Below are 22,186 nucleotides of genomic sequence, written 5' to 3'. Positions count from 1 at the left end.
TTTTAAGTTACTGTGTGCTGATGGAATTTATTATAAGGAAATGAATAATTTACAAGGCATAACTTCACCTTATAAATGCAGACTTTATGTCACTTAATCATGTGTTATGGTCAAATAGTTAGATGTATTATGCTGTTTAGTTATCCTAGGCTTTCTTCTCCAACTTCTTAGATTTCCCAAATACATCAACTTTAATTTAAGGATTCTCTACAAACTTCAGAAGCCTACTAAAGAAAGATAAGGATATATCATGTCCTACTGGGGTGTGGACTTTTAGTGAGTCTGAGACCAGGGACATGACGGTGAGGGAAATCAGACGTGGGGGACTGTCATGTCCAGCATGCAGTAAATCTTTATTGTCTTAGTGCTTATTACATACTATTTTAATTGCAGCAGGTGTAACATCAAAGCATACCATATAATGATAATATGTATGAATGATTAGTCTACTTTCTTACTATTATCTATTTACTTCAGACAGTAGGGTACCAGGTGGTTAGTTCTCACGCACATAATCTTATCGCCCCCTAGCCAGAGCTTGGGAAGTTCGCTCGTTATTTTTGTTATTCTCAAACTGTTGAGATGTACGCAGGTCACTTCCAGGCTCTCAGCATTAAGTCCTGTCACCCAGAGGTTTTCCTCCGAGATGCATGTGTTTTCACATGCCTTAGGGACTCGGGTCAAGGCCCTTCTGCTCACTACGCGGGGTGTCCTCCAACACTGGGGAAATTAATTAATTTTGAATTCATGGTTCTTTAGAGTCAGCTCTTCAACACCACACCCACCATATTCATACAGATTGAATAATTATTTGAATCATGGAACATCTATTAAGATAATCCTACCTCAAAAACTTTGACTTTTATGAAAAGTTAAATAATATCAGATGGAAGCAAATATGGATATCCAGACCGTAGGATATAGCTCTGTTTTTCCCCAGTATTTTCATTCCTTATGGTATTCTCACTGGCAAATCACTTTAATGGTTGGCTGATGGAATTTTAAGCTATCACTCAGCCAAATCAAACTTTTAATAGAGTCCTCTTCTGTCCAGAGTCTATGCTTAAAAGTGCAGACTAAGGCCCTTTGATGTTATGTGATCAATAGGAACCCCTTTAAGCTGGTATGTATTTGTCATTCAGAAAAGCATTCCTTTCAACATCATATAAACCTTTAATGTTTTTACCCACTAGAAAACATACCATTTTTTTATTCTGTTCTGGAAATGAGGCAAAATAGAATCCCACAAGCTATAAAAAAGAAAAACTAAGCACTGTTCCAACTTATTATACGACCATATATGTGGTAAAATGTTTTCTGTTTTCTGGATCTTTCCTGTAGAGTCTGAGAATGGTTTTTAAAGGCTAGATAATAAACCCAGCCAACATCCCCAGGTGTGGCTATTACACAGTTTACAGATGAACAACTGACGCCTGACTGGTTTAGTAGAAACCTCGTGATTATAGGGTGAGTCAGTGGACAAATGGGTATTTGCTTCCAGAAACCATCCTACTTTAACCACAAGTAATATTTCCTATATGGTGCTTTATTTTTGTCTACTGGTTTGAATTGTATGGAATAATAAGAAGAATCTAAGATTTTCCCTTAGACAAATAGGCATAAGAGAACTAAATGAGTAATAGAATAGCGGAGGGAATTTTGGGTTTTACCCTGAATCTGATGTGCTGCTTCTTACACTTCTCTAATTTAGGCTGAATCCTAAGAGGCTTCCTATTTACAGGAAATTGCATTTTTAGATGTGTATGATTTTTAATTATGCAGATACTTAAGTAGTTTTCTCTCTCTCCCTTATTCTTACCAGTAGATTCCTAGTCATTTTCCTACCCCCGGCTCCATTCCCTCTATAAGAACAACATCTGCATAAAATTCTCTGTATTTCTCATTAACTCTCAGTCAGTACAAACAAAATCTAGTAGTTTTTGAAATCCTAGTCTCTTGGCATTCAGTAAATATGTTTCACATACCTCTATACCCCTTACCTTGTTTATTCTGATATAGCAGATTATAATCCTTGACCAGAAAAATTATTATTAGAATAACTTGTATTCCTAGCCATGTTGTTACTGTGAGAACAGTTTATTATTATAAAATATAACAATATTTCAAAAGACCTACAGATGGATTTGAGATAAAGCAGTATGCAAAGTTTCATGGTTTAAAGACTTAATAGATTCAACAAAATTTTATTTCTGTTTGTTATCTTAAAAGAGTACCATTATCTCAAAAGAAAGAGCTTTAATGTGTGTATGTGTGTGTCCCCCAAATGGTTTCCTTTAGAGAAATATGACAGGAAGAGAGTATTCTTTAAGGACAATAAAATAAAGTCAAAGCAGGTAGGAAAATGAGTATTTTAACTTTTTTAACTCATTAATGAAGGAACTAGTAAGATGTTACCAGTTCAAAGAAGAATCAAGACATATTTGTAGATCAGGATTATTAAAATGAATGTTCAGGGGCACAGTCTTCCACTGTCATTGAAGAAAGTCAGTTCAGAGTCTTGAACAGAATTTGTAGAGACAGGAATATCTTTGTTTACAGACAAGAATTATTTTGTGTTGCTGTCAGCTTTTATAATTTATAGAGCGATACAAGAGCTCCCATAGACTCAAAATCAGATAATCTAGAAGAGTATACATTAGACACTGCATAGTTTTTCACTGAAGCACAGGGTTTTTCCCCCTTAGAGTATTGTATCCTGACTATCACTATCTATCAGTGACTACCTCCTCTCAACAGGAAGAAGTCTAAACTCCTTAGGCAGATAGACACAATTTTGTTTCAACCTCTTACTAATGTTATCCAACCTAGCACCCCTAAATCCTACATTGTCCACTTAAAGTTAACTACATACTCCCAAATTCCATTAATCCTTTAAGCCCTGGATAAATTGTCACCTCCTCCAAGAAGACACCTTGTACTTTACCTATTTGGGCTAATATATACTCTATCTACCTTTGGAATGCATCATATTTTTTCTGTACTTTCCTTGCATATTGAGCAAGGACAGAGATTCTCAAAGTTGACGGTGCCTCAGAATCATCTGGGGAGATGACCCAGATTGCTGGGCCCACCATATTCTGATTCAGTGGAACTGAAGTTGAACCTGAGAATGTGTGTTTTCCCAGATGACACTGATGATGCTGATCTGAAGAAGCAACCACCCAAAGAAACCATGTCAAAAACTGCTGATAAGATTAATGAGGCATAGATCAAGCCCTTCAGAATCCAAAGGAAGTGATAAAAGCAGGCTCCCCAAAACATCACTAAAACTACCTTTTGGTAAGATGAAGCTGAGTTTATTGGGGTAAGGCTAATACCTCCTTAATAGCACCTTAGTAGTACAGCAGGAATGGGGAGGAATGGGGTGCATGTGGAGGGGCTTAAATGAGATATTTGAAATTTTCAAGTTGAATTCAAGATAGGTCTTTCAAATGTAACAATTTGGTTAGGATTTGTGATAGTTTAGAATTGGTAGAATAAGGTGAGGATTTTGTGGCAAGGCTTTCCAAAAAGTTTTAGGTGTGTGTAAACTGTTGGTTGGTATTGGTTGGTGCATCTATTGAAGATTTGGTGACTCATTTAGGATGTTCCTGTGGTGTACAGCGTATTGAAGTCATATTAACGTAGACACTCAGTGGTACTAATAGTTTCTGAGACAGACACATAAACAAATAATTAGTGTGGCAAGATAATTATAATCTAGGTAGTCACAGAGCCCTCTGGGAGCAAGTATGTAAAATTTCATAACCTCCTTGCCATCTGCTACTGCCAAGATTTCCAGCATTATGAATGTCCTACTTTGGTTTACCAAGGAAAATGCATTATATATAACAAGGCAATGCTGCTTGTTTTTTCTTCTTTCTCTTTCTCTTTCTCTTTCTCTCTCCTTCTCTCTTTCTCTCTCTCTCTCTCTCACACACACACACACACACACCCCCCACACACACACAGTAACACCCTATACCAAGTATCATGAGTGCTTCCACATATATATCTTAAAAAAAACTCAGAATCAATGTTTGGAGTAATGGAAAGCAATCATTTATTAAGAACCTGCTAATGACACATGCAATGCAAGTACATGTGTGCATGTTTAGACAAACATGTCTGTGTGTTCAGTTAACTGTAGGTTTGATTTTTGTAATAATTATAATCATCCCCTTACTAATGCATGCAATCCTTATTGGGGCCTTAAAGATAAATGATCTTTTGGATAGAGCTCTTTTATTTTATGCAAAAATCCTGATCTTTTGGGGGAAACATAAATTTTGAATGTGGTAATTTTAAAGTAAACTAACCTTCCATTACAAAATAATATACATAAATATATATTTTTAAAAGTCTTAATAGCAAGTGATTTTTACTTTGGGAAGCAACTAAATCTATAAACTTTGTTGGTCTAAAATTAACAACTACCACCTTTGCAAATAAATTTTCAGAATCACCCTCAAATTCTTGATTCAGTGTTTAACTTCAAATTCTTGAATAGCCAAAAAAATTTTTTTTACCAAATTATCTTTATTTTTGATTGTAGTACTTGAAAGAATACTCAGTGTGCTTTTTTATAGGTTCTAAAATCAAACTAGAAATTAAGCATGTTGCAAAGTTTACTTGGATTTATTTATGACCAGCTAGTACACATGGTCTGTAAAATCATTGAGGTAAAATTCATTTCAATAGTCTGTTAATAAAATTTTCTTGGGGAAAAAAAAACACCTGCAAGGTAATACAACATTGGAATTCATCAAATATATAACATCTTGCTAATGGCATTCACCACATACAATATGGCAGCTAAAGGAGCATCACTCTATTAGCAATAAACTGTCTTGCAGGCAGCTGCCTTCTCCCTTGGCCACATGGGCTTTTATCACACGTTTCAGTCCCACATCTCTCCATGCTAATTGGCCACTATGTCAAATTGGTGCAAAGAGGACTTCAGAGAGTAGAGTGCCTTAACTGGAACCACATAGATTTGGAAGCTCTGAGTAAAAATGTAAGGTTGACAGGGAGAGCACAGAAAAGCATGTAAGGAATCAGCAATAGACTACACCATGTTTTCTCTGTACATGAGATGGAGAGGCTTAATGATCAACAGCATCTGCTGTCTCCATGCATGACACATGCAAATGTGATGTGCAAATGTGAAAGAATGGGGAACACCATTTTAGCAAGACATGGGAAGAAAGGAGGCTTTCTGAAAATGGGCTATAAAAGTTGCTAGAGTCAGGCTGCATAGGAATGCTTAATATTTCCCAACATCTACCAGATCCAGGTTTCTCAACCTAGGCACTAGGGACATTTGAAGCTGGATAAGTATTCTGGACCAAGACGTTACAATTCATGTAAAGTACATGTGATGGCCTTTAGCACTATATCATCACCTACCTGCCCTACAAATTTCCTTTCACAATATTTGTTTTGTGCTTTGTAGTAGCCCTTTTTTCCTTATTAAGAAAAGGAAACTAAAAATAGGCATTACTAGTAAAACATTGAACATCTGTTAAAAAATTCAATCCTTTCTCAAAGAGAACCCAACTTCCTTCTTCTCCTTTATTTTAGGAATCCCACTTTTCACAGAATGATCCTAATGAGCTAGTGTCTTTAGTGCTTTTAAAACCACACTCTAGGGCCTCCTTGGTGGTGCAAGGGCTTAAGATGCAATCTATAAAGCTGTCGGCAGCCACTGCAGCATGAGTTCAATCCCCGGCCAGGCCAGGGAGGAACCCACATGGCCCAGCAGACCTCTCCTGTCTCACCCGCTGCTCCCCTCAGCAGTGTGTTTCAGTCAGTCTGCCTGTTCTGTTCCCCACTCTGTGAATTCACTCTGGTGAATCCTCTCACACCCCGCACCTATGGCCTGTACCCCAGCTCTTGTATGCATAAATAAATAAATCTTTAAAAAAAAAAGCTTACTCTATGTCGTCACCTTTATTATGCTCTTTTTATATCTGATGCCATCCCTTTATCCATCCTTGGTATTATACCCTTCCTATTTGTCACGTTGAATTCTTCCCATTTGCTTTCTAATTAAGACTACTCATGACTATTCATTTGCCTTTTTGGATGTAGGCCTTAGTTCTAGTCTTTAAGATTAGATTAAAATGATTTATTTGTTTATTGATTGTGTTTTCCCACTAGTATTCAACAAGGATAGGGACTCTCTTCACTGCTTAGAATAGGGCCTGGCACATAGTAGGCATGCAGATATTGTGTTTGTTGAATGAATGGATGAATCAATGAAACAATGTCCCCCTTTGCTCTAAATTTGATCCCAACCCACTTTTTTGTAGCTTAAAGGCCAGATGTAATTAAGTAGAGCTTATTTTCTCTCTTTATTAAAGAATACCATTTATCTAATACTCTTCTCCAAGAGAGGTTTTCAGCCTCAGCTACACATTTTAGGACTCCTTTGAGCTTTTGAAAATCCCAAAGCTCAGACTGCACTCACAATTAATGAAATCCAAATATCTCAAAGATGGCATACAGATATCAAGGCAGACACTCCCTGGCTGATTTCAATGTGCAGTCTCAATGGAGAATCACTGCAGGCCTTCTGTTATGTTAGTAATACAGATCCTCTTGTTAGTGAGAATTAAGTGTAGCGACCGATCAATATTATGACACCATCTTGTGAGGGATCACTAGGTAGTAATGACACATATTTCATTATGTTTATTATGTCAGATAATGTACTCAGGGATTTTTTTCAATATACATTATTTCATTTAGATTTCAAGTCTACCCTGTGAGGTTGAGTAATGAGCCCCACTTTGCAGAAAAGATTACTGGGGTCAGAAAGGTTCAGAAAAACAATGTGAATCAGAGCAGTCCAGGATCTCTTGAGCACTTGCTTTTAACTTATCCCTACACAGGGGTTTTCAAAGATGGACAATTTTGCTTCCCGTACGATTGCCAGATAAAATATAGGACTCCCAGTTAAATCTGAATTTAAGATGAACAGTGAATATTTTTTTAGTACAACTCAACCATATGTTTCACTGGACATACTTATACCAAAAAGTTAACTGCTGTTTATCTGAAATTCAAATTTACTTGAGCATCCTCTATTTTTTACTTGCTAAATCTGGCAATCCTACCCTCGGGGAATATTTAGTAGTGTCTGAGAATATTTCTGGTTGTCAAGCTTTGGATATGCTACTGGTGTCTAATAGTTTGAGGCCAAGAAAGCCACTAAAGATCCAACTCGCTCAGGACAGACCGTATAACAAATACTGAATTATCAGGGTATTTTCATAGGTGGCCACAGAAACTTTGGTAGAAATCCCATTGGAATCATAATATAGTTGTGAAAATTATACAATTTTATAAGAAACATAAGAAACAAACCTCATTTTACATACACATATATAAAATGACTTAAATACAGTAGAAGTTTATTTCTTGTTCGTTCAAGTCTGAAACTGGTGTTCCTGAGTGGTGGGTAGCTTTCCTGCAAGTATAGATTTGGGGACCCAGAATCCTTCTTTCTCTCTCCTTTAATAAAGTGCTTCTCAGGTATTTAAGCTCATCTGCTTCCAGGTTATGGAAAGGAAAACAACAGAAAAGACAGCCAGTGAAATGCTCCCATGGGCCTGGCCTGGAAGTATTAGGAATTATGGTGTGATTCATCCAGTAGTGAGAACTCACCCATCTAGGCACTCTGGATGGAAAGGAAGCTGGAAAATGTGTGCCGAGGAAGAAGAACTAGATTTGACCTCTAATGGCTAATCTTTACCTGTATAAAAGGAGACCTGCCAGGACACAATAGTAGAGGAATAATTCAGATTTCAAAAAAATCAAGTTGAAGTGTTGTTGAAGAATATGGAGTCAATGCAGGCTTAAAACCACATGGAAGGAGAAAAACAGTGATCATTTGGATTCTGTATCTGATCTTCTGCACCTTAGAAAGGCACTGAACAAATGTGACACTGTTGATAAATGAGAACTGGATGATGGTGTCATTTAATGGAGTCACCCTTCTTCATATCACTGTGTATAGTGACTGGTAACCATTGTCAGCCATGAAGGCAATATCTGTGTTGTGCCCTGTTTCCTATTGTCCATTTGGTATATTAAGAAAAATTTGAATAGAGACAAATTTATCACTGACTTAGTGAAGAAAGATATTAAATGATACGGCTGATGAAAGAACCAAGAGTAGTTTTGAAATGATCAGAGCAATTTAGGACATAGGTCACCAGAATTTTCCTGAAAAAGGCCAAGGGAATAAGTATTTTAGACTTCTGGGCCATAAGGCCTCTGTCACAACTAGTCATCTCTGCTGTTAGAGTCCCAAAGCAGCCACAGACAGTACATAATTAGATAGGGTGTAGCTGTGTTCTAGTAGAACTGAATTACAAAAACAGATTTTGGGCCAGCTTTAATCCACAAGATAAACTTTGCTGACCCCTGACCTAGAAGTATAGACTGAAATCTGAAGACAGTAAATCTAAATTTGTCCATTTAAAAAGAGCAGTGGGCCTAACACTGTACATATGTCCTGACCTTTCTAATCACAACACAACTGTGAGATTGGCTACAAGATTGTTCTTTTTTCCTACAGATCAGAAACTCAAAAATGAGTAAATAGTTTGACCTAGCTTTCACAGCTGGAAAATCCTGTAGGAGACATCATTGCACATTAACAAGTGAAATGAGAGAGCAACAATAAATTGCTACAGTCAAAGATGGAACACTTCATGTGGCCACATGCCCTGCAGGGAAGGCCTTGATTCTTCTAGCTCTGTTTTTATCCAAGTATGTGACCTTGAAAGACTCACTTGACTTCTTTGGGCTTGGCTAAGAAATTGATCAAAATGAAAGGCTCAACTAGGTAAACATCACAAGCCCATTATGTCTAACAAGGTTGCTGTAATGTGTTAAAAGCATCATATGAAAGAGGATGAAGACTTATTTCACTGATAATCTCAGGCTTCCCTGGTGGCATAGGTGGTTAAGTCTCAGCATTATCACCACTAAGGCCTGAGTTTGATCCCCAGCCAGGGATCTAACCCACATTTGGCACAGCAGACTTCTCCTATCTAGCCTGCTGCTCTCCTTAGCAGTGTGTTTTCAGTAAATCTGCCTGTTATGCTCCCCACTCTGTCTCTGTGAATCCTCTCAGCCCCTCCTCCACATCTGACCTACACATAATTCTTCTATTTTCTATGCAGAAATAAATAATCTTTAAAAAAATTGACAAGCTTTCAATCTCAGAATATGCTTCAGAATATAGAAATGACTAATTTGAAAAACAAAATATATTTATTTGACAACATAAATCAGGTAGTCTTCTTGATTTGGCACATGCGGTAAAAATAAATGTAAATTGAGCATTTACAGAACTCCAAGATCAGTCAAAGTGTAGGCTAAACTGCTATGGTGCCAAGTGTATCCCCAAACCTCAGTGTCCTGTGTTTACTTCTTGCTCATGTTACATGTCCAATGCAGGTTGAGGCTAGGGAGAACACCTGTAAGCCCCATAGTTTCTCAGGGATCCAGGTCCCTGGACACTTGACCATCTCAGAGATGTACCATCTGGAGTAGGTAGTATTCTTGGTAGCTGAGGCAGGGGCAGAGGCATATGAAGGGAAAAGCATTGGCTATTTTAAACAGAGACTGTTCTTTATACATATGAGTGTAAAACACATATGGCATTTGTAGTCAGTGTTTGCCAAAACTAGTCTCATTGCCTTATTTCAGAAGTTAATGTGTGATTCACATGAACTAAATATGCAAAAGCAACTGGAAGAACTATAAAGCAGCAGATCTCAAACGTGGCTCATAATTGAAAAAATGCAGGTTCCTGAGTCTCACCAACAAGCCAGGAATCCAAATCTCTGGGGGATAGCTTGGAAATAAGCATTTGAAAATATATTCCACAACTGATTCTCATTACCAATAGAAAGCCACTGTTGTGAATAAGGAATGCTTTTAAAGTAGAGAAAAGGCAACAATTAAATTGTGAATTTAAGATTACTCTGGCTGGGTTGGAGATGGATTAAAGGGAAAGAAACTAGAAGCTGAGAGATTGCACGTCACCACACAACATATAGGGTTTAATAAGCATACATAAATGTATGTGCTTATATATCATGCAGTGTGTTATCTGGACCAGCTCAATCTGAGAGGCTAACAATGATTTTCCATATCTTTTAAGAATCTCATCCCCATCTTGACTTCCAGAAAACCAGTAGGGTAAGGACAAAATGACTGCCAATCAGGCTTGTGCACTTGATTTAATAAATATTTTGCATGCCACTGATGTTGGTTGTAGCACTAGCCCAGTACCCATGAGAGTTTCTGGATAGGGATAGGGGGTGAGTGTGGGGCTTCGGTGGATGTGGTGTGCTGCTCTTGAGTGGTGGCTGAAAAGTGGCCAAACACAAAATCAGAAGCCAGTTATATTGCAGTGTCTGCTGCTGACAGAGAAGAATGAGAGTCAAGAGTAGATCTGCAGTGGAAGAAAATTACCAGTGCAGGATTTTTTTGAAAAATAAAATCTGTCTGTTCAGTGGGGTTCATTTAAGGATTAATCATCCAGGTTTGCATTTCTCTTCCGATGTGCTGTTGGATTTTGATGGATTCATCTGGCATTATGATTTCTTCTCTCAAAGAGTGTTTGGGATGGGAAGTAGATATTCAGGGCTCTCCTATATATTTTGGGAAGAGGAGTAGGTTCTTTTTCTTTCAAATATTATGTTCAGCACTGAACAGTTTGCTCCTCATGCACAGTGGTTGAAACAGAATATTAGTGGGTAAGAACTTGCTGCCCAGCGTTTTGTGTCTAAGAGAGATGAGTGGACTTGTAGGTAGCTTCTCTTTTCATTACCATGTTTCATTTTATCTTGTCATGATACAGCCCAGGATTCAGTTTTTTCCCCAAAAGGAGAAAAAAGAACCCTAAACAAATGACTGACGACTTACCCTAATTACCAGCTACAGAATGGATCTGGAAACTTGCATTTGGGAATAGCAGTATTAACTAGTAACAGACTTAGATTTCTCTCCAAGTATTCTTTTTCTTTTTTCCATTTTCATATTTCTATGAAATATGAAATTATCTTCATATGTAAAATATCAAATAATTTTAAGAGTTCAAATTAATACCTAAAATTATTATATTGAAATAAAACATATAATATACTGCACACTCTAATATTTCACTTACCTACCAGCTTTTTTAGATTAAGACCATGAGCTATCAAAATTCTATTCAATAAACAGAAATAAATTGCAGCAACATGTACAAACTTAGAATTAAGTGAGAAATGGAATTGGAGTACAGCCTAAGAGATCAGAAACAAAGACAGAGGGTGAGATGAGACTACTTCATGCCTATACATTTAGTGTTGTCTGTAAAGACAACCCCATGGAAAGTACAGGTAGAGAAGAAACCTAGGATTTGTAGAGAATAGAATATTGTCTTCATGACATAACATTTCGCTTCATGGATTTCGATTGGCTATTGCTCACAAGTACTTTTTTTTCCCCTGTTGATTAAATTAATTTTTCTTACAGCATTGTTCATCACTGTATTTGATATTTGATTCCCCAGAGTTCTCCCACCACTGTAGCACCCATGATCCATCACCATAGTCCCTTGTGCTCTTCCCTCCACTGTTTTGACCCCCTCCTGCACCCTCCTTTACTGTTTGCCTTTACTGTTTGTCTTTTTCCTGACCCTTTGTTCAGTTTCTCTATATTCCACATATAAGTGAAACTCTCCGATATTTATCTTTTTCCTTTTGACTTATTTCATGTATCGGTATCCCTTCCAGCTCCATCCATGTTGCCACAAATGGCATGAGTTTATATTTTTTGATTGCTGAGTAGTATTCCATTGTGCATAGATACCACATCTTCTTGATCCATTCCTCTGTTTTGGGACATTTGGGTCATTTCTGAAATTTAGCTATTGTTGGGCCTCCCTGGTGGTGCAAGGGGTTAAGCACTGCACTATGAAGCAGTCCGCAGCCTCTTCAGCACAAGTTCGATCCCCGGCCTGCCAGAGAGAAACCAACATGACAGGGCAGACCTCTCCTGTCCTGCCCTCTACTCCCCTCAGCAGTGTATTTCAGTCAGTCTGCCTGTTCTGTTCCCCACTCTGTCTCTGGTGAATCCTCTCACCCCCCGCATGTCTGGCCTGTATCCCAGCTCTTGTATGCATAAATAAATATTTAAAACAATAATAAAATAAAATTTAACTATTGTAAATAGTGCTACAATAAACATAGCGCAGGTTTCCTTTTGAATTAATGTTTTTGTGTCCTTTCCCAAAGACTTTTTTGTTTGTTTGTTTGTTTGTTTGTTTTCCCATTAATCTCAGTAATTTATTTAAATTTGTTCATGAACCAGTTCCCTGGTGTTCATGAAAATTACTTTTTTTAATAAATTTTATTTTATATTCCCCATACAATTGTAACCCCCTTATTTTGACCCCAATCCCTCCCCTCCCCGCCCCCCATCCCCCATAGAGTGTCTCTGGTTCGTAGTTTTTTGTTGATTTTGATTTTCACTTTCTTCTAGTTATTCATTTTCCTGGTCCCTTATTTAAGTTTTCTAGATTCCTGCTATGAGTGAGACCATCAGTATTTTTCTTTTTCTTTCTGGCTTATTTTGCTGAGCTTATTTTGCTGGCTTCCAGCGCCATCCATGTTGCTGCAAATTGCATGTGTTTATCTTTTTTGAATGCTGAGTAATATTCCATGGTGTATAAGTATCACATCTTCTTGATCCAGTCATCTATTTTTGGGCATTTGGGTTGTATCCAAAGCTTAGCTATTGTAAATAGTGCTGCTATAAACATAGGGGTGCAGGTACCCTTTGGAATTGATGTTTCTGTGTCCTTTGGGTAAATACCTAGGAGTGGAATTGCTGGATCATATGGAAGCTCTATGTTTAGTAGGTCCAGAAATCTCCACACAGCTCTCCATAGTGGTTGGACAAGTTTGCACTCCCACCAACAGTGCAGGAGAGTTCCTTTTTCTCCACATCCTCGCTAACATTTGTTGTTGCTAGTTTTTTTAATATGTGCCATTCTCACTGGTGTAAGATGGTATCTCATGGTAGTTTTGATTTGCATTTCCCTGATGACAAGTGATGTTGAACATTTTTTCATATGCCTGTTGGCCATTGGCATTTCCTCTTCAGAGAAGTTTCTTTTTAGCTCTTCTGCCCATTTTTTGACAGGATTATTTTCTTTGTTGTTGAGTCTCATCAGCTCTTTGCAGATTTTTGTGATCAGTCCTTTATCATTAGTATTGTGTGCAAAAATGTTCTCCCAGTCAGTGGGGTTTCTCTTTGTTTTTGTTATTGTCTCTTTTGCTGTGCAGAAGCTCTTTAATTTGATGTAGTCCCAGCTGTTTATCTTTGCCTTCACTATCACTGCTTTGGGTGATGTGTCTGTAAAGATGTCTTCCCAAAGACTTTTAAAGCTGTGTTAAGGCTTTACAACTTAGGGTACCAGTGGTAATATTTCTTGGCACTTGTTCAAGGAGCTAAGTGAAACTGATCCAAAGTCAGAAGCTGCCACATTCAGGTATGGAGAATTTAGGGCTGTAATTACATAATTGTAATTATAATCTTTGATAGGATATAAAAATAGTCCTGAAATAATTTTATGATAAGTTGATGTGTGTTATTGTAACCTAAGTGTCAGTTACCATTCTCTGTGACTAGATTACTGGATCCTTACTTGACTGCATAGATCTGTTATTTCTAACAAGTATGGCAGTTTAACACTTTTTGACAGTTCTCAAATTGAGAAAAAGGTGCTTGGATTTTAGAGTCTAAAGTAGTCACATACAAGGCTGTCATCTGCCAACCTTTTTAAAATTAATATAAAGCTCTTTCCCATCTTATTCAAGGGTCATATTAAATCTATCATATACTCATGAGTACTTTTATTGCGGTTATATCCAAACAACAATCTATATTTTCTTTCTATGGTAAATTTGACACAGCTGAAAATCTCATATAGTACAGATGTGGAATGTTAGCATGACCCTTTTAATGGAGAAAGAAGCACTTAGACGTTAAATAAACAAAAGATTAAGTTCAAGAGGAATCAAGTTGACAATTTATCAAATTTGGCTTCAGATTTACTGACAGATTCAGATGTACTACGTGAATATTAGATTCATTCCTTTAGATTTATTTTGTCAAATTTTATTGATTGACCAAACTACATGAATTGCTGAGGTACATCTTTGCCTGTGTGTGTGTGTGTGTGTGTGTGTTTGTCTAAGCCTCACCTCCCCACCACCAAAGTTCTAGTACCCTTCCCACTATCAGGTTGATATTTGTTCGCTTCCAGCCCCATCCTCCTCACCCCCACCCCACCCTATAAACATTAATTTTTATAGTCTTAACAGTCATTTTTGTTGTAATTTGTTAATCATTTGCTTTGGTTATTTCTATTCCCCATATTAGAGAAAACATCCTATAATTGTCTTTCATTTTCTGACTTATTTTACTTCGCATAATCACCTCAAGTTCCATCCATGTCACAAAAGGCAAGAATTCATATTTTTACTAGCTGAGTAGTGTTCTATTGATTATATATAAAACCCCACAGTAGGCATTCAATTTGTTTCCATGTTTTAGCTATTGTAAATAATGCCATATACATAGGTGTGCATAAATCTTTTCAGATTAGTGATTTCATATTCTTTGGATAAATACATAGGAGAGGTCTTGCTAGATATTTCCATTTTTTAGATTGCTAAGGAATTTCCGTATTGTTTTGCTTGGGGGTAGCAACTATTTGCACTCCCACCAACAGTGAATGAGTGTAGTGTTTTCACTACACCCTTCCAACACATATTATTTCCTGTCTTTGTGATACAGGCCATTCTCACAGCTGTGAGGTGATATCTCACTGTGGTTTGATTTGCATTTCTCTAATAATAAGTGAATGCAAACATTCTTCATGTCTCTATTAACCATCTTTATGTCTTTGCAGAAGTATCTATATAAATCTTCTGCCCATTTTTTGATTGAATAGTGGCTTCCAGCTTAAATCCCATTTGATTTCCTAAGATTCTTATATTTTAACTGCCTTAAAAAGTAGTTTAAAAGGAATGAGTAACTTATTGTAACTACTAGTAATAATTTTAGGAGTAAGAAAGTTTGCCAGGGAGCTGTTATTAATAGAAAAACCATTTGATACCATTTCAGAAAAACCATTTCTGTGAACCGTGTTCACAGAAAATAAAGGGAAAGAAGTGAGCTCAAGTTCAGCATTCTTGGCATGTAATATGACTGACAGATATGAGAAACAAAAAAGCTGAGGAGTGAGCATTAATCACTATTTTATTCATCAGTCGGTGTAAAAATCATAAAATAGTTTCCTTAAAATATAAATAGTCTATTAAGGCAATATAGAAATCACATAACCAATTCTTTTGGTAATCTGTTTCTAGTTATTTTGGGGTTATTAAACATATCATTCTTTCCTTATAAAAACACAATTAGGATCTTTGCCTAGCTCTCATGGCATTCTTTTTCTCCATTTCCTATTCATAGCAATAATTGTCTTACTTGAGATTTTCACATTTAAGATGTCATCACTATTGCTTAAACAATAAATATTGCATTATAGTCATTATTTCCACAATGAAGAAACAATGTTTCAGGAAATGGTGACAGAGGAGCATAATTTCTTAAGCATGTTTAAATACCCTAAATATATAGTGCACAAGATTCCAACTCAGTACTTTCAAGTGAGTTTTTTAGTTCCTACAATTTTGGGGTGGGAGAAAGTAAACGTGATAGAATTAAATTCTCCAACAAATAAAAAAAAAGAGCCTTAACAGACAATAATTTCAACCCTGTAGCTATAAAAAGAATAAAGTATTGATCTAGAATGGATTGATATGGAAAGGTTGCCACAATTAATTTTGTAGGGGGAAAATAATTGTGTAGAAGTGTGGATACAGTATATGCCCATTTGTGTTTTGCCAAAAAGGATACACATATACCAACACCAGTAAGCATGTCTGATTAAAATTTTGTGGAAAAATATAAAACTGCAGAGGCTGAATTTGAAAGTACATGAGAGATTTATAATAATATAACCACCATATGACTAGAATTTTTGTTTTGCTTTACCATATGCATTTATCTGGTTATCTGTTATCCTCTTAATTTAAAAATCTAGTTAAAAAAATAATTTCAATAAGACCAGATATTAACAAGTACAGAAAAAAGGTTGCTTTCCAATCCTTTACTTTCAATCTGTGTTTATCTTTAGAGTTTAGGTATATTTCCTGAAACAGCAGAAGATTGGATTCTATTTTCCAATCCAACATGTTACCATGTGTCTTTTGTTTGGTGAGTTTAGTCCATTTATGTTTAGGGTAATTATTAATACATGGAAGTCTATTATTGCCACTTTGTTCATCATTTTATGGTTTTGCTCAATACCATATTCAGTTATTCCTATTCATTCCTCTGTTGGTATGGATTTTAAGTCTTGTAATATTTCTTGGAGTGGAGGTTTCATAGTAGCGAATTTCTGGAAATTTTGTTTGTCTGGGAAGGTCCTTATTTTTCTCATAAAGGAAGGAACGCTTTGTAGGATAAAGTATTCTTGACTAGCATTTATTTGTCTAGGAGTTTAATATGTTACTCCATTATCCTTTTGCCCCTAATGTTTCTTTAGATAAGTCTGATGTCAGCCCAATCTGTTTCTTCCCCCCAGTCAGTTTCATTGTTATCTTTTTGACAATAGCTTTACTGTTAATGTCTTGCTGTAGTTTTCTTGTCATCATGGTAATTTAGTATCCTTCTAGCTTCCTGTAGGTCTATTTTCATTTCCCTCTTCAGGTTTGGGAAGTTCTCTTCAATTATTTCCTTGAAGAGTTTTTCAATTCCCTTGTCTCTCTCTTTTTCTGGGATTCCTATAACTTGTATATTCCCTTTCCTCATGGTGTCAGATAATTCTCAAAGTATTTCTTCAGTCTTCTTCCTTTGTATCTCTCTCTCTTTTACTTTTATGGTTCACTTTGTATCTCCAAGAGTGCTGATTCATTCTGTCATATCATCTATTATATTTTCATGGCTTTTCCCAGAATTTTTAGCTCTTCCATTGATTTTTTTTAAGATTTATTTATTTATGCATACAAGAACTGGGGTACAGGCCAGAGGTGGGGGTGGGAGGGTGAGAGGAGTCACCAGAGACGGAGCGGGGAACAGAACAGGCAGACTGACTGAAATACACTCCTGAGGGGAGCAGTGGGTGAGTCTGGAGAGGTGTGCTGTGGCATGTGGGTAACTCCCTGGCTGGGGATTGAACTAGGTGCTGCAGTGACTGTGGATTGCTTCATAGTTTGTGTCATACCCCCTTGTGCCACCACGGAGGCCCTCTTCCATTGATCTTTTAACATTTTGTAGTTCCTTTATTTTATTATTTGAAGCTTCAGTCTTTAAAAGTTTTCAATATTGTTCATTGATTATGTTTCTCATAGTTTCCTTCTCCCTTTTTGCATTTTCTCTTTTGTCTTCAAGTTTTTTAATTATGGCAATTGTGAATTCTTAATTTGTCAGGCAGAAAAATTCTTTCCTGTCTGACTTGTTCAGTTCTGAAGACTGATTTTCTTTCTATGGTGTATTATTCGTATGAGGGCTTGCTTGACCATTTGTATTTTCCTTTCTCCCCATTGTTTGTTTTTGAGTTTGCTCTGCTCGGCGTGGGCTGTCAGGTGGATGTCCGGGCTGCTGGGGCCAGTGGGCATATGTCTGAGCAAGCTGCTGGGGGCCTGCCATGGGTGGTTGTGTGGCCTCTGGATACCTTGGGTTACTTTCTCACTCTGCACCTGACTAGGCAGTGGTTAGTGGGGTCCTGCAGGGGTTTGCAAGAACTTTGTCTGGATGGGGTCAACAGCCACCCACCCTGGAGGTTGTGAGAGCTCTGTGTACTCATTGTTCCTCCCAAGGGCATCCCACTTCTCAGCTGTACCTCCAAGCAGTTTCTTTCGGGGGAAAAAAATTAAGGCAAGATGATAAGATTTATTGTCTGATCAGTGAAAGCCTGTGTTGAGTTTTCACAAGGATTTTTCCCCTGACAGGAAATTCTAAATATCTATCAAAAATAATTTAAAATTAGTTATACTGAATATTCAACACTGAATTTAACATCAGCTCCTCACACAACTATTTCTTGCATTGAGTCTGACTGTCATAAGCATAAAACTAAAAGTATAACTTCAAGTGTTTTAATAGGAAGTATTACTGTGTTCCAGGCACTCTTTTAGGAATGTTTCTTGCACTACCTCATTCAAGTCTTCCCACGTACTTCCCCTATGTACTCTGCTTACAGTTGAGAAGCCTGAGAAACAGAGAGGCTAAGTCAGTTGCTTCCCACCACAGAGCCTGTAATGGATCTTCTGAAGTCAAGATCTGAGTCCTGTTGGACATAGGGTCCATCTTCTTCTTTTTTTTTTTTTTTTCCTCTTCACAATAGCAGAGGTGACTTTTATAGACAAATCTTTGACCCCAGGTATTAAGAAAGTACTGCTTGAGCAGTTGGATGGTAACATCACAGAAGTCAATAGGTTTCACTGCTGGGACATGAAAGTGACTCATCCCAGAGGGAAGTCAGGTAAAATTAGCATTCTCTTTTTGTTGATGTTGTTAATTAACACATATTTACATTTTTGTGAGTATATTTAAGTGGTGTATAAATATTGGGTCATGTGGTAATTCTAAGTTATCTTATAAGGCACCACCAAACGGTTTTCCACAGTTGGCCACACCATTTATATATTTTTTTTTTTTAAACTTTTTTTTTTTATAGAGGCATGTTTTTATTTATTTATTATATTTGTTTGTTTGTTTTGTTTATACATGCACTGGGTACAGTCAGAAGCGTGGGAGGGTGAGAGAATTCACCAGAGCCAGAGTGGGGAGCAGAGCAGGCAGAAGGACCAAAGTACACTGCTGAGGGGAGCAGCGGGTGGCAGGAGAGGTCTGCGCATCATGTGGGATCCTCCTCCGGTGGCCGGGGAGCAGCCGGGGATCGAACCGGCGCCGCAGAGGCCGCAGGCAGCTTCGCAACCCAGCGCTCAACCGCTGCGCCACCGGGGAGGCCCCACCATTTATATTTTGACCAGCAGTGTATGAGGGTTCCAAACTCCACATCTGTATCACACTTGTTCTTTACAATTTTTTGATTATGGTCATAGTAATGGTATGACATAGTATCTAATTGTGGTTTCAATGTACATTTCCCTAATAACTAATGATGTTAAATTTTTCATGTGCTTATTCATGATTCATGTATATTTCTTAAAGAAATATCTATTCAAACCCTTTGTCTTTTTTTAACAACAAGAGTTGAGTTGTTGTTGAGTTGTAAAAGTTCTTTATAAAGAACTTACCAGATAAATCAATACGATAATTTTCTCCCATTCTATGGAATGTCTTTTTACCTTTTCAAATAGTGTCCTTTGATGCACAGAAGTTTTTAATTTCAACAGTTTTATTTATTTTTACTTTTGTTGCTCCTGCTTTTGACTCATTTTTAAGAATTCATTGCCAAATCCAAAATCATGAAGATTTGCCCAGTGTTCTAAGGATTTTACAGGATTAGTTCTTACGTGTTACACTAAAAAAGCAGAATTCATAAAAATAGAGTAAAATAGTGGTTTTGAGGAGACATGAGTTGGGGCAAAGATTAGATGTTCCAATGGCACAGGTTTCCAGTTTTAAGATGAGTAAGTTCTCATGGCATAGCATGGTGGCTGTAATTAACAATACTTTATTATATACTTGAGAAGCGCTAAATGAGTAGTCTTAAATACTCTCACCACCAAAAAAAAAAAAAAAATAAGAAAAGGTAATATGGTCATCATTTCACAATATACACGTGCATCAATCATCACATTGCTTATCACATTGTAGACATTAAACTTTCAATATATTATTTTAAAAATCAGCTATTTCATTCCTAGGTATATACCCAACAGAACTGAAAACATGTCAACAATAGTATTTATACATAAATGAGCATAGCCACATTATTCATAATAGCCCAAAAGTGAGTACAATCCAAATGTCCATCAACTTACTAATGCGTAATTGTGATATATTCCTACAATGGAATATTACTTTGCACTGAAAAACAATATGTTACAACATGAACAAAATCTCACAATCATTATGCTAAATGAAAAAAGCACACACTAAAGAACAAATATTGTGTGATTCCATGTATTAGAAAAATCTATAAATCCATAAATATTAGAAGTAGATTAGGGGTAGCCTAAGTCTGCAAGTGTAATGGGAGTGACTGCAAAGAGCTTTATTTTGGGGGTGATGAAAATGCTCAAAATCTAGATTTTGGTGATTATGGAAATTATAGATTGAAGGGGGAAAAGGAAGAAAAGTGAGAATATTCATATTTGATGACCTCTGACTTTCTGGTTCTTGTAGAAGGCAAAGTAAAATATTCTGATGATGAGTTTGGTGACATCAGGAGAATGGTGACAGTTCAGACAACTAATTATGAGTAAAGATGACATTTTGGAGGCCTGAGTTTAAATCTTTATTTGCATAGCACTTAATCATCCAAGGAAGAGAATAACCAGACCTCACAAGAAATAAAATCCTGTAGCAAATGCTGGTCAGAGTCAAAGCTTTCTCTGCCTACGGGAGGATAAGGTTTCTCACCAGAGCCCTTAATTACCTTGTCTGACAGGATCAGATTCTAGAGCACGTTAGACTCTAACATCAGTTCCTAATGCCACAACGAATGCCAAGTGTGACTGTGGATTGCTTTATTTTACGAAAATGAGCATATATATATATATATATATTTTTTTTTATGATTTATTTATTTATGCATACAAGAACTAGGGTACAGGCCAGAGATGGAGGGCAATGAGAAGACTGAACGAAGAACACTGCTGAAGGGAGCAGTGGGCGAGACAGTAGAGGTCTGCTGCACCATGTGGATTTCTCTCTGGCCGGCCGGGGATCGAACTCGTGCTGCAGAGGCTGCAGATTGCTTCATAGTGCGGTGCTTAACCCCTTGCGCCACCGGCGAGGCCCAAGCTTATACTGTTTTTCTAGAAGCATTTTATCTGGGTTGGATTTAGCGATGACTTTTTACCTTAAAACGAACGTCCCTTCCCCCGCCACGCCACGCCCTCAAATTACAATGTGCTGTTTTCACATGGCCAGTGCCCCTCCTCCTACACTCCTCACACTCCCTCAGAAACACACTCCCTCAGAAACTTTTTGGCGTTTATTTGTGACCCCCCTGAACTCTAAGAGGGTCCAGCAAAGCCTCCGCTGGGTTCGTTTTGGCCCCAGCTTGGCCTTTGAACCCCGGGGCTCGACCTCCCCCGCCAGGAGGACCTGAAAGTCCGGCGGGGCGGGGCGGGGCGGGGAGGCGCGGCCCGGCCGGGGAGGGGAGGGGAGGGGAGGGGAGGGGGGCGGGGCGGGCGGCCCGGGCCGGCGGGCGGGCCTGCTCCACTGGAGCGGGGCGGGTGGGGGGATCGGCGGGGGGACCCATCCAGCTCCCCTCAAAGCCGCGGGCTCGGGGCCCTCTTCTGCTGCAGAAAGCGTGTCGCTCCTTTCCCAGCTAAACTCGATCTGGATCAGCGTTTGGGAGGAACAGCAAAAACTTTTCAAAACTCCCGTCCCTGCCCCGCCCCCCCAGCGCGCCGGTCCCCGATGGTCCGCCCCGGGCCCGGCCTCCGGCGCGGGGGGCGCCCCCTCCCCGCCTCCTGTGAGGCGCGCGGCGTCCCCACCCCCAGGCCGGGTCCGACGGCAGCGGGCGCGCTGCGAGCGGCCGCGGAAACCGTCTGCGGGCCCGGCGGGCCTGCCCCGCGGCGGCATGGACTACCTGACCGCGTTCACCGGCAAGGGCGGGCGCCTGCTGCGGGGCACGGCCAGCCGCCTGTGGAGCTTCGGGGGCGGCGGCGAGGCCCGGCAGGTGCACTTCGAGGACTACCTGAGGGAGCCCGCCCGGGGGGACCCGGGCTGCGGGCCCCCGCCCCCCCGGCTCCCCGCGCCGTCCACCCCGGAGGGACCTGGTGAGCCCGGCCTGCCCTCGCCGTCCGCGCGGCCCGCCCGGGCTGAGGACGGGGGAGCGGGGTCGGGGGCGCGGCCCCGGCGGGCGCCCCGCGCGGGCGGGGGGGCTCGGGGGGCGCCG

At 38.8% G+C, this 22,186-nt stretch overlaps 1 protein-coding gene across 7 annotated transcripts in view; it reads left to right on the top strand.

Moving 5' to 3' along the window:
• OXR1 (oxidation resistance 1) overlaps positions 1 to 22,186 on the top strand; it is a gene marked incomplete at both ends in the record, with an annotated part of 174,349 nt that overhangs the window by 94,836 nt on the left and 57,327 nt on the right. For 3 of the 7 annotated variants that reach the window (XM_084230225.1, XM_084230223.1, XM_084230224.1), the window contains one exon: positions 21,869 to 22,067. The exons of the other annotated variants lie outside the window; for them this stretch is intronic. In XM_084230225.1, the coding sequence (XP_084086351.1) occupies positions 21,869 to 22,067 (199 nt within the window). Of the gene's footprint in view, positions 1 to 21,868; positions 22,068 to 22,186 lie in introns of those variants that run through there. 7 annotated transcript variants of the gene reach the window in all.

This window comes from Talpa europaea (assembly GCF_964194135.1).
Source record: "Talpa europaea genome assembly, chromosome: 3".
In the NCBI taxonomy this organism is placed as follows: domain Eukaryota; kingdom Metazoa; phylum Chordata; class Mammalia; order Eulipotyphla; family Talpidae; genus Talpa; species Talpa europaea.
The sequence above is the reverse complement of the archived record's forward strand: the minus strand, read 5'-3'. Positions and strand labels throughout refer to the sequence as shown.